The sequence below is a fragment of the Poromitra crassiceps genome (assembly GCF_964638095.1).
Source record: "Poromitra crassiceps genome assembly, chromosome: 27".
NCBI classification, from domain to species: domain Eukaryota; kingdom Metazoa; phylum Chordata; class Actinopteri; order Beryciformes; family Melamphaidae; genus Poromitra; species Poromitra crassiceps.
Genome location: NC_139650.1, coordinates 17362822 through 17375048, shown reverse-complemented (window position 1 = coordinate 17375048; position 12227 = coordinate 17362822). Strand labels below are relative to the sequence as shown.

Below are 12227 nucleotides of genomic sequence, written 5' to 3'. Positions count from 1 at the left end.
TACTGGGTGCAGACAGGCAGAGTAGTGTGTATACACAGTGAGGATACTGGGTGCAGACAGGCAGAGTAGTGTGTATACACAGTGAGGATACTGGGTGCAGACAGGCAGAGTAGTGTGTATATGCAGTGAGGATACTGGGTGCAGGCAGAGTAGTGTGTATACACAGTGAGGATACTGGGTGCAGACAGGCAGAGTAGTGTGTATACACAGTGAGGATACTGGGTGCAGGCAGGCAGAGTAGTGTGTATACACAGTGAGGATACTGGGTGCAGACAGGCAGAGTAGTGTGTATATGCAGTGAGGATACTGGGTGCAGACAGGCAGAGTAGTGTGTATACACAGTAAGGATACTGGGTGCAGACAGGCAGAGTAGTGTGTATACACAGTGAGGATACTGGGTGCAGACAGGCAGAGTAGTGTGTATACACAGTGAGGATACTGGGTGCAGACAGGCAGAGTAGTGTGTATACACAGTGAGGATACTGGGTGCAGACAGGCAGAGTAGTGTGTATACACAGTGAGGATACTGGGTGCAGACAGGCAGAGTAGTGTGTATACACAGTGAGGATACTGGGTGCAGGCAGGCAGAGTAGTGTGTATACGCAGTGAGGATACTGGGTGCAGACAGGCAGAGTAGTGTGTATATACAGTGAGGATACTGGGTGCAGGCAGGCAGAGTACGGTAGTGTGTATACACAGTGAGGATACTGGGTGCAGACAGGCAGAGTAGTGTGTATACACAGTGAGGATACTGGGTGCAGACAGGCAGAGTAGTGTGTATATACAGTGAGGATACTGGGTGCAGACAGGCAGAGTAGTGTGTATACACAGTGAGGATACTGGGTGCAGACAGGCAGAGTAGTGTGTATACACAGTGAGGATCAGTGGCGTGCCGTCCATTAGGCGAACTAGGCAAATGCTAGGGGCGCTTGAGCCGTTAGGGGCGCCAGAGAGGCCAAAATGTTTTTTTTTGTTTTTTGTTTTTTTACAAATACCTTTTCATGCCTACTATTATTTTACAATAGTAGACCAAAAATAAGCAGAACAACGTCTTAAGTCTTTAAATAATAGTGAAATCATTTTTCTAATTCTGGCTTTCTGGCTGCCTGGGCTGTAGCACTTTCACCATGGTCCCTAATCCATACCACCCCACCCCCTGCGCGGCCGCGCCCCCTTCTACCTGCTCTGAGCTTTTTCCCACAGTGGGAGAAGGGAGCTGGAAGGTGGGTGCTGAGGGTGCTGCAGCACCCCCTGGTGGCAAGAAATGGGATTTTCGAAATTGTTGGATTTGGCTGTCTTGGGTTTATACCACCAACAAGATGCATTAAAAAACAGTTTGTGCTTCCCAGCTCTAATGTTATTTCATACGCTCTCTCTTCAAAAGTGTTTGATTTTCATCATAATCTGGTTTTCCATAATAATAATAATAAGTTCAGTGTTTATGCCTGTGTTGCTGTCTGTTGTAGTGTAAAATTACTAAAGGGAGAGCAGGTGCTTACATGAAAGTGAGTGAGAAAAGGAGAAGATACTGAATAATGACATCAGAACAGTATAATCCTAATGTTAATTTAAAATTAAATATTCTTCTAAATATGGATGAAAGTCCAAAAAACGTCAAATTTTCTTCCTTACAGCACCCCGTACCTAAAAGTACTTCCAGCGCCACTGGGGAAGGGCCATTCTGAGCCTGCACTGCAGTGGTGGAATTAGCTGCGATATAATTTTGATTATATTTTCTTTAGGGGAGGGGGGAGAGGGGGGGCACCAGCAAAAATCTTGCCTATAGGGCACCAACTTGGTCAGGCACGCCACTGGTGAGGATACTGGGTGCACAGTGCATGTCAGTTCATTTCCCCCTGACTTGGTTGTCCTTTCGTCACGCTGTGCACAGAAATGCACAGAGCTCTGGGCCAAAGCGCTCGCTCGTAAAACAGTCCGGATGCTTGCCCTGCAACTGGATGCTGTTAGCATTGTTAAAAAGTCTCTAATTTCTCCAACACCCTGTCTAAAAATAGTCCAGGCATTTGCATACCTGTGGCGTGCTAGATAACACACTGCGCGCCGGTGTTTACACATCAACCTTTCTCACTTGCTGCTGGATTCACAGCACACAATCGATCGTCTTGAATCACCTGGAAAATGAGCGGGAGAAATTCAGACACACATGGCAAATCGTTCTTATAAGAGTATGAACACTTGGTAGTATCTTATGTAATGCTTCCCTAACACATTTGCACTTTTCTCACATTTTCTGCATGTAGGGCCGCATTGGATAAAGGGAGACACCACTTTCAGCCTTTAAAATGTTATGACTTGTCGTATGATACGTTACGTTTGAGCTATACACATAACACAGGTGCATGTGTTCAGAAATATGCATGCAACATGTTCATGTATTATTAGGAAATGTTCCTATAGCTAAAGTCAGTGCAAGAGTTGTTCATCGTGCCCCCTGGTCCCTGAGCACCACACTGACACACAGATTAAGAAATACGGACCAGAAGGCAGGGGGAAAAAATGTTTTATTTATTTTTGTACTAAACATCAATATACAGATACACATGTTTGACGGTGCTTTTGTGACATTTTGAATTGCATTCAGCTCAACAGCATTGACACCGTTACACTCTCCTCTCTCTGCCACATAGATTCCAGCCATTCTGACATTTTTCTGACAAAACAGGACGTGGATTTTGGTATTTTAAGCTATGCTAAGAAAAACATACGTGGGAAAGCAGCCACCGATGTCTCTGCTTTCCAGGGTTCTGATGGAGAAAAACATACGTGGGAAAGCAGCCACCGATGTCTCTGCTTTCCAGGGTTCTGATGGCAGAGACTGCTCGGGGACCAGCAGAGTAAATAAACGATTCATTCTAAAGGCTTTAATAGAAAAATAGACATGATTCTGAATTATATAATAACCTCAACATCGCATGCTCTAATGTGCTGATATTTCTTACTTAATAAAATCAGTAAAAGAAAGGAATTTGTCATGCTAACATGAATCAAGCTACATGTAACAACTAAGCTAATATATTTTGTAATGTAAATATACAATAACTACACAGTAGTTGAAATGATATGTATAAAAAGTATTTCTCTGCCTCCTTGACCACGGTCTTAGCATTCTGTTATGTTAAGAAAGTAATTATTACGTTAAAGGGGAAAACCACCCAATTTAATGAATTCATTTATGCTACTCTTATGGCATTGAGCAGTTTGATCAATATTTGTGAACACAAATAACTCACAAAAAATAGACTCTTTTTCGATATAGGGTTGATGTATACTATAAACTGATCTTGCTCTTCTTGTGCCAATAAACGGAAAACTCTCTTTTCTGACTTCTACAAAATCAAATGAGTTCTACATTTTTTTGCTGGGGCTTCAGTTCCTGATCAGAAAAAAGCCCATAACATAAATTATACACACAGATTATAGATTGTGGACACTTTGCCTCTGGTTATGAGGGACATTAATTAGATAGTGTTCACTATTATAGACCAAATTGCCATAGGGAATTGGATTGGCATATGAAATGAAATTCAGTGGTATTCCCATTTAAGATAAGTAATCTGATGTAAGCATTGGCTGTTGGGCATGTGTCCCACATGAACAAATTTGAATCCTATAAACAACATGCAAGAACAACTTACACTACTGATAAGGTGTGATCTGCTCGGCACAAGATACGTTAAGAAAAACATATATTGTGACAATACAAGTTGGTACAGTATGAACACACGGTGTGACACATCCTTTAAGAGTGATGCACGATGATATCGTCACGTCATCGTTATAATATAGACCAATAAATGCTTTCAAATGAAAATATCGCCATCTGCCCGAAAACAAACATTTCTGCTGATAACGACAGGCCGGTAGAACGACGCTTTAATTACGCCCAAATGCTCGATGCCGCGGCAATCAGCCAAAAGAGTTGGAAAATATCGGCATACCGGATATCATCTAAATTCCAATGTGGTGCAATAATGCATCCCCGACGCAGGACAGTATTAACCTGACTCTGCCATACCGCCCCCATCTGGCAGAGTCAGGTTAGGACAGGATTAGCTTCATGTGAAGTCCTTGTGCTTTGCCTTTTACTGATGCTGATGCACATGGAAAATTACAAAATGAACAATACAGTAAGGCCACATTTGTTTGTTGTCTTTTCTCCAAAACTTGCCGTGAAACGCTGCCTGCCTGCGCTGATATGATGTGGAACAGAAGACGCTGCCTGCACTGATATGACGTGGAACAGAAGATGCTGCCTGCACTGATATGACGTGGAACAGAAGATGCTGCCTGCACTGATATGACGTGGAACAGAAGACGCTGCCTGCACTGATATGACGTGGAACAGAAGATGCTGCCTGCACTGATATGACGTGGAACAGAAGATGCTGCCTGCCTGCACTCATATGACGTGGAACAGAAGATGCTGCCTGCCTGCGCTGATATGACGTGGAACAGAAGATGCTGCCTGCCTGCACTGATATGACGTGGAACAGAAGATGCTGCCTGCCTTGATATGACGTGGAACAGAAGATGCTGCCTGCACTGATATGACGTGGAACAGAAGATGCTGTCTGCCTGCACTGATATGACGTGGAACAGAAGACGCTGCCTGCCTGCACTGATATGACGTGGAACAGAAGATGCTGCCTGCTGATATGACGTGGAACAGAAGACGCTGCCTGCCTGCACTGATATGACGTGGAACAGAAGATGCTGCCTGCCTGCCTTGATATGACGTGGAACAGAAGATGCTGCCTGCCTGCACTGATATGACGTGGAACAGAAGATGCTGCCTGCCTGCACTCATATGACGTGGAACAGAAGATGCTGCCTGCCTGCTGATATGACGTGGAACAGAAGATGCTGCCTGCCTGCACTCATATGACGTGGAACAGAAGATGCTGCCTGCCCGCTGATATGACGTGGAACAGAAGATGCTGCCTGCACTGATATGACGTGGAACAGAAGATGCTGCCTGCCTGCACTGATATGACGCGGAACAGAAGATGCTGCCTGCACTGATATGACGTGGAACAGAAGATGCTGCCTGCCTGCGCTGATATGACGTGGAACAGAAGACGCTGCCTGCCTGCGCTGATATGACGTGGAACAGAAGACGCTGCCTGCTGATATGACGTGGAACAGAAGACGCTGCCTGCTGATATGACGTGGAACAGAAGACGCTGCCTGCTGATATGACGTGGGAACAGAAGACGCTGCCTGCCTGCCTGCCTGCTGATATGACGTGGAACAGAAGACGCTGCCTGCTGATATGACGTGGGAACAGAAGACGCTGCCTGCCTGCGCTGCTATGACGTGGAACAGAAGATGCTGCCTGCCTGCTGATATGACGTGGAACAGAAGACGCTGCCTGCTGATATGACGTGGAACAGAAGACGCTGCCTGCTGATATGACGTGGGAACAGAAGACGCTGCCTGCCTTGATATGACGTGGGAACAGAAGACGCAGCCTGCTGATATGACGTGGAACAGAAGACGCTGCCTGCTGATATGACGTGGAACAGAAGACGCTGCCTGCTGATATGACGTGGAACAGAAGATGCTGCCTGCCTGCTGATATGACGTGGAACAGAAGACGCTGCCTGCTGATATGACGTGGAACAGAAGACGCTGCCTGCCTGCCTTGATATGACGTGGAACAGAAGACGCTGCCTGCACTGATATGACGTGGAACAGAAGATGCTGCCTGCGCTGATATGACGTGGGAACAGAAGACGCTGCCTGCCTGCACTGATATGACGTGGAACAGAAGATGCTGCCTGCCTGCACTGATATGACGTGGAACAGAAGATGCTGCCTGCCTTGATATGACGTGGAACAGAAGATGCTGCCTGCCTTGATATGACGTGGGAACAGAAGACGCTGCCTGCCTTGATATGACGTGGGAACAGAAGACGCTGCCTGCCTTGATATGACGTGGAACAGAAGACGCTGCCTGCCTGCCTTGATATGACGTGGAACAGAAGATGCTGCCTGCACTGATATGACGTGGGAACAGAAACATTGGAAATGTGTATATTTTCTCTTTTGTTAACCACAGAAAAAGGAATGAGTCTATTTGTTCACTTTCATTCTTCCCTTGGCGTGTTTGCATTTAGAGGGTTGACATTCTTACTGCTTCATATTGTATCTCAATTTTGCTGAATTATTCGTGCCAAGTTACATATTTGTTCAGGGGTGGAAAAAAGATTCAAAACATCCAGTCTTGTGCATTCCAGATCTTAATTAAACATAATAGAATGCACAAAAAAACAAAACAAATAAAAAGCCGTCAAATTCAGCGCAGTGGTTTATGTCCCTGCCTTAGCTGTACCAATACGAGGGTGGCAGGCTCGAGCCCCCCTGTTACCTCTGCTCTGGCTCGAGCCCCCCTGTTACCTCTGCTCTGGCTCGAGCCCCCCTGTTACCTCTGCTCTGGCTTGGCCGGACGTCCATACAGGCACAATTGGCCATGTCTCCCATTTGGGAAGCTGGTGGTCGCTGCACTAGTGCCTCATCTGGTCGCTCGCTGTCAGGTGAATAGAAGCGGCTGGCGACTGCACATGTATCGGAGGAAGCATGTGCTAGCTAGTCGACAACTCTCCCCAGATCAGCAGAGCGGGTGGAGCAATGACCAGGGCAGCAGGGGGAGGCCAAGTACAATTGGGGAGAAAATGGGAGAAAATAAACTTGGTCAAAAAATAAAATAAATAATAATAATATGATGATGTTTTTATTAATGTATTATTACACATCTGTCGTGGAGGAGACACATCTGTGATGAATATGTCAGACTGTCATGTACGAAATCATGTAAAAGAGGTTGTTTTCATCACGTCAGCTACCCAGGTTTTGCAATTTTTGTGAAAATTTAAACATGTGGTGGAGACTGTTTCACCAAGTACAATACTGTACGTGTACACAGAGTGTGATTTGGCTATATTGCTGCCTTCTTTAAGGAGCTGTACTTGCTGCCTTCTTTAAAGAGCTGTACTGTACTACACAACATATCCACATGAAAGTCCCTATTATGCACCTTTTAATTGAGCTAAACCTAATCTTCGGCAGATCAGATGAAGACAAAACCGGTTCACCTATAGTGTAATTAGGAGCTTGCCAAAACAGGGACAAAGTTCACCATTTAAAGTGCGTTATTTGACACGATAGATCTACAGTACATAGACTATATGCCAATATTTGCCATAATTTTCAAGATTATAGATATTCTATTGATATCATTCTACACAGTTCACAGTCATCGATCTAAGGAACATAATATCCCCTTGAAGATGTATATGGTTGCCTAACATCTCTCTGACTGTACATTGTTTTATTTGGTATATAAATGTGTGATTATATAATGAATATACTGTTGAAACAACGCCCACTGGAAACTCTACCTTTCTATGCAAGACGTGTAACATGTTTCCTCATTATCCCAACCGCTCTTGCTAGACGGAGACCTCAGATCTGTCACACTGTCATCTCACATGCAGCAGGAACAACAGGACCTGCCAGTGCCGGTGCTGGTGGAGCCGTTTTGAATGCTAATATGCGAGGCTGTCCTAAAAAAGACGTTGTAAGTGGAAATGGCAGGATATGCTCGTGCGGTCAGTATGACATCCTTTTTTAAACGAGATCGAACATTCTTCCCGACACCGACAGACAAAGCTTCGATGACAATCCTTCACGCTCCGTGAGCCTGCGGACGTCTAAAGGTCACGATAACTTTGAATGATGTCATTTGATGGTTTAATTCAGACTCCAACGCTGTAGGCTACGTCTAATGTGATCTGATGTCGGAACTGTAACAACGGTTTGATTTATTTTTCTTTTCTCTTTTTAAAATCTCATTAGGTGTTAGCATTTCTACACTGCTGTATTACATTGAAGAGATAACGATGGCCACAGCCTCTCACTGGCAAAATTGGAATTCCCTCATAGAATTTGGAAGCAATGCATTCAGTCATTTGTACTGGGACTTTGAAGCAATGCATTCAGTCATTTGTACTGGGACTTTGACTTGTGACTTGGGAATGTCCTTTGTTATCATGTTTCAGATATCCATGTGCAAAGAAAACAACTCCCAACATACTAGGGCCAAATCCTACTTTTTCCAATCCTGGATGTTCCTCAGGGAGGAACCGGTGTGAAAGCTGTCACATACAGTGCACACTGCATACTGTGTTGTCCTCTCGTTGCTGTAAAGTGCATACCACATACTGTCTGTGTCGCCCTGTCGTTGTCGGAGGTCCTCTCGATGAGGCGCGACCCGCCAGTGCCCCGAAGACAAAGCCCAGGTCACTCCTCGCTCTCCTCCTCGTCCCCCTTGCTGCCTTTGCTCCAGCGCTGGAAGCAGTGAACAGTGGAAGCCAGGAAGAAGCTGGTCATGATGGCCACCACGGACACGGAGATGCCGGAGAAGATGATGATGAGCAGATCCGTCAGGGTGAGGGTGACCTGGCACTCGCGGAAGCTGTCCTTCGAGAGCTGCGTGAGGGACACACGTCTGCCGTCCATGGGGAGGGAGCACTCCATGCCTTCCACTCCTACGTTGAAAGAGGACATTAGATTACACAGACTATCCTGGAAGCGAAGATACAATTAATGGTGGCATACTTATACAGCTTATTCCCATGGGGCCATTTTGAAGGCACGTCATACTCGGGCTGGGCAAGAACAACCTGGCCATGTCCTGCTGTTGTGTAAAGCCTGGGACACACTGGGCAGACTTCAAAGGACTAGCGGCAATGAAGGCCGACTGTTGCGTCGCCTCACGTCGCCTGTGTGTCACCGTTAACACACCGTAAAGACTACAGCCGACGGTCAACCAGCACGTACGTTCTGCGCCTGTGTGAGACCTACTGTAGGACTGTGGCTATACAAACCAGATAGATACAAGACACGAAGCAGCGTTTGCCTACCATTTTCACACTACTAACCCAGAGGGAAGATCTTTTGATCAGGATAGTCTTTTCTTTAACTCTTGAGACAATAGTGAGAATCTCAATTATATATACAGTATATTTTTTCCAGATCATTTCGGTCTGAATTGTTGCTCTTAGGAAATGAGATAATAGGTGAGATCTCATCGTTATATCTTTTTTGAGTTAATTCATGTCTTGCTTATTGTTCTTTAAAAGCCATAGGGAGCATAGGGAGATGCACAGTAACCTGAAGTAAGATCTCAATTTTATATCTTCTTGACATCACTTCAATCCGATTTGTTGCTCCTAAAACCTCCATGGAGATCTCACACTCACCACTTAGATGGTTTCGTAATATAGCTACTTATAATGGAGAACAAGCTGTGAATGGTACCGGCGTCGTCAGCCCTTGGTCTTTTGTTTGTGGAAGAAAAAGAAGAGGCGGAGGCAGAACAATGAGAAACCAGACTAAATGATATCATACTGAGACAGGCATAAGGGGCTTTCTCGAAGGCCACTTCGAATTATATCTATTGGAATTATCAGATGAGATGAAGTTGAAAAATGTGATGAATGTTGTGTGCGTTCCCTCTCTTCTCCTGCACTGATTCGCTTTGCTGACCACCAATCAGAGTGATTTCTCTCGGCTGAAAATCACACATCACACAATCAAACATTTTCCATTTCACAGATTTGAAACAAATACTGTAGATATCAAGAACTCAGGAGGATGTATAGGTGCACATTTTTAGGTCATATATTGGGCCCACTATAGCTAGAGTGGAATCTAGCCCAGATAGCTAGCAAGTAATGTACTTAGCCACTGAACTGTCCTGTTCCACCATTATGTGAAGCCCTATTAATCCAAACAAGTTCATTTCGTCTATCTATTATTAACTATTAGAGTTTTCTTATTGAATTCTTATTGAATTCAATAAGAAAACTCTAATAGTTGAAGCCCTATTGTTCTTGTGCCATTATGTCAGTACAGGTATAACAGTTCTGGATATATCTCTACAGGGCCGGCGCCAGGATGAAATGAGTTATGGGTCAGTTATAACTGGGGAGGGGGCTGATATTTTTATATCGTAAAACATAGGTTATATACCGGCTATGCCTATTTCTGGACTTTTTAACCATAATAACCTCTGAAAAGTGCAATAACAACACAAGAATGACTACTATTCAAAATCAAATAAAACATTTATTTCACAGCAGCAGATTAAGGCATTAATAGAGCTGAGCTTTGCATAACGTGAAATGCGGGACCTGTCTGGAGCACTCTGAACATATATGTCTATGAAAAGTCATAGAATAAATAATTGCTGCAAAAATCAACAAAAACTAAACTAAATAATAGTCAGTGCCAGGTTCATTAAATTAAAGAAATAAAGTGATCAGATGCATTGTCTCTGTCTTTCTGCCCTAGTGACAACCAAAGCACAGCAAATAGCGCTTCCCTGCCAATTCTGAAACAACAGAGCTATGTTTACAGGGGGTAGCCTACATTAACTTAAACTGATCAAATTTGATGAAGACTGCAGAAACAGCAGCCGAAACATGTCAGGTACAAACATTGCCTAACTGGCCTTTATAGATGAACTATTCTTAAAAAGAAAAGAAAAAAAAAGAAAAATCAAATTTAAAGTGAGGGGGCAGACAATTTAAGTGAGGGTGCAAAGCCCCCTGGCGCCCCCTCGTGACGCCGGGCCTGTATCTCTATCAGATTTTTTTTTTTTTTTTTTTTTTATCCGTTTTTTGGTCAGGGCATAAAAGCAAACTTTGATTGTAAATTAATTCAATCCCTCGAGAGCACAAGGAGAAACTGCTGTGGAATGCATGATGCATGATGCATGCACCACTTTATGAAATGTGACTCCTGGTTACGTTTCAAAATGTCACTGATCCATCAGTGAAGACCTTGTGTGAGGCAGGGGGCAGGGGCACCTTGAGCCAACGCATCAGCGGATGAAAGAATGATAAATCAGTGAGTCATCCTCTCCGGTGTCCACGTCACTTTCACATACTTTATTGCTCCGACATCTTCGCAACAGAAAAGCACTTTGACAAAGGCATATTGGATTTCACAGGTCGCTCCTTGTTGGTTGGTGCGGACACGTCGTCTTGCAGCGCTACATCTTCCGGGAAACTGACGCTTTCCCGGTCACGATTATTGATTCAGATAACACGGCCCATAGATCACTGTTCCGTACAGTCTCATAAAACGAGTATGAACCCTGAAAGGCAGGTTATGTAGGTGTATAATTGTAGAAACAAATGATGTCTAAAGTGGCCGAACACACCATACGCCAAAGCCGTGCCGAACTGAAGCTTGAAGCAGACTCAAGCTGATCCGACGCCAAAGCGGTCACACCAGAAACACTCTCTTCTCCTCAGCGGCCGGCTCGGAGCTGCTGCTCCGGCCCCTCCCACCCCTCACAGGCCCCTCCCACCCCTCACAAATTGCATTGACTGCCTGCCTGGCAGCTCGGGATCAGCGCGCGGCACGCTTGGAAAATAGGATAGAAGCTGAAACTATCGGATCAGCGTGGCTTCAGCATGGCTTCAGCATGGCGTGGCGTGCGGCCGGTGGGAATGGACTCACCTGTTAACAAGGACGCTGATTTGAAACTGCGTGGCTTTGGCGTGACTTTGGCGTTGCTTTGGCGTATGGTGTGAACATGCACTTAAACCACCACAAACTGGATTACTGAATTGGACAGGGTATAGGTTAGTATTAGGTTTAAGCAACTAAAACTTTGCTTAAACGGATAGTTTGGATTTTGTGATGTGGGGTATGAGTCAGTCAGTGTACTACATGTAGCTGGTGTGGTCCCAGTTTGGAGAAATGGAGATCGGCCGCATCAGGCAAGTAGCGCTGTCTGCCGAGTGTGAACCGGGTCACGAGCAAAAAATGTACAAAACAGGGTGTAAATGATGCCTTTTCAAGTCAACTTCATCTTCATCTCAGGGCTTGTGGAAACTTGGATTACGCCAGGTGAGCAGTATGGAAGCATTTTCTGTCCCCAGCCCTCCTCCCCCCGTTGTAAGTTTTTGCTCATGACCCCATTCACACTCAGCAGACAGCTCTACTTACCAGTCTCCATTTCTACAAGCTGGGACCAGGCTGGCTGCATTCTACTGCATGTAGGACACTGACTGTCGTCAATACCTCATGCAACCCCAGATCAAAACAATACTAACTATCCCTTTAATGTTGAGCAACTAAAACCATTTTGTGAAGTTATAAGGAAAGCAACTGGCCATGGTTAAAAATGG

The 12227-nt window shown here is 44.9% G+C and overlaps 1 protein-coding gene across 1 annotated transcript in view; it reads right to left on the bottom strand.

Annotated features, from left to right (window-relative positions):
• Nucleotides 1-8322: 8322 nt before the first annotated feature.
• The window catches only part of lrrc38b (leucine rich repeat containing 38b), a gene marked incomplete at both ends in the record, with an annotated part of 26605 nt that continues 22700 nt past the window's right edge, over nucleotides 8323-12227 (bottom strand). The window contains one exon of the mRNA XM_083661714.1: nucleotides 8323-8570. Within this exon, the coding sequence (XP_083517840.1) occupies nucleotides 8323-8570 (248 nt within the window). The remainder of the gene's footprint in view (nucleotides 8571-12227) is intronic.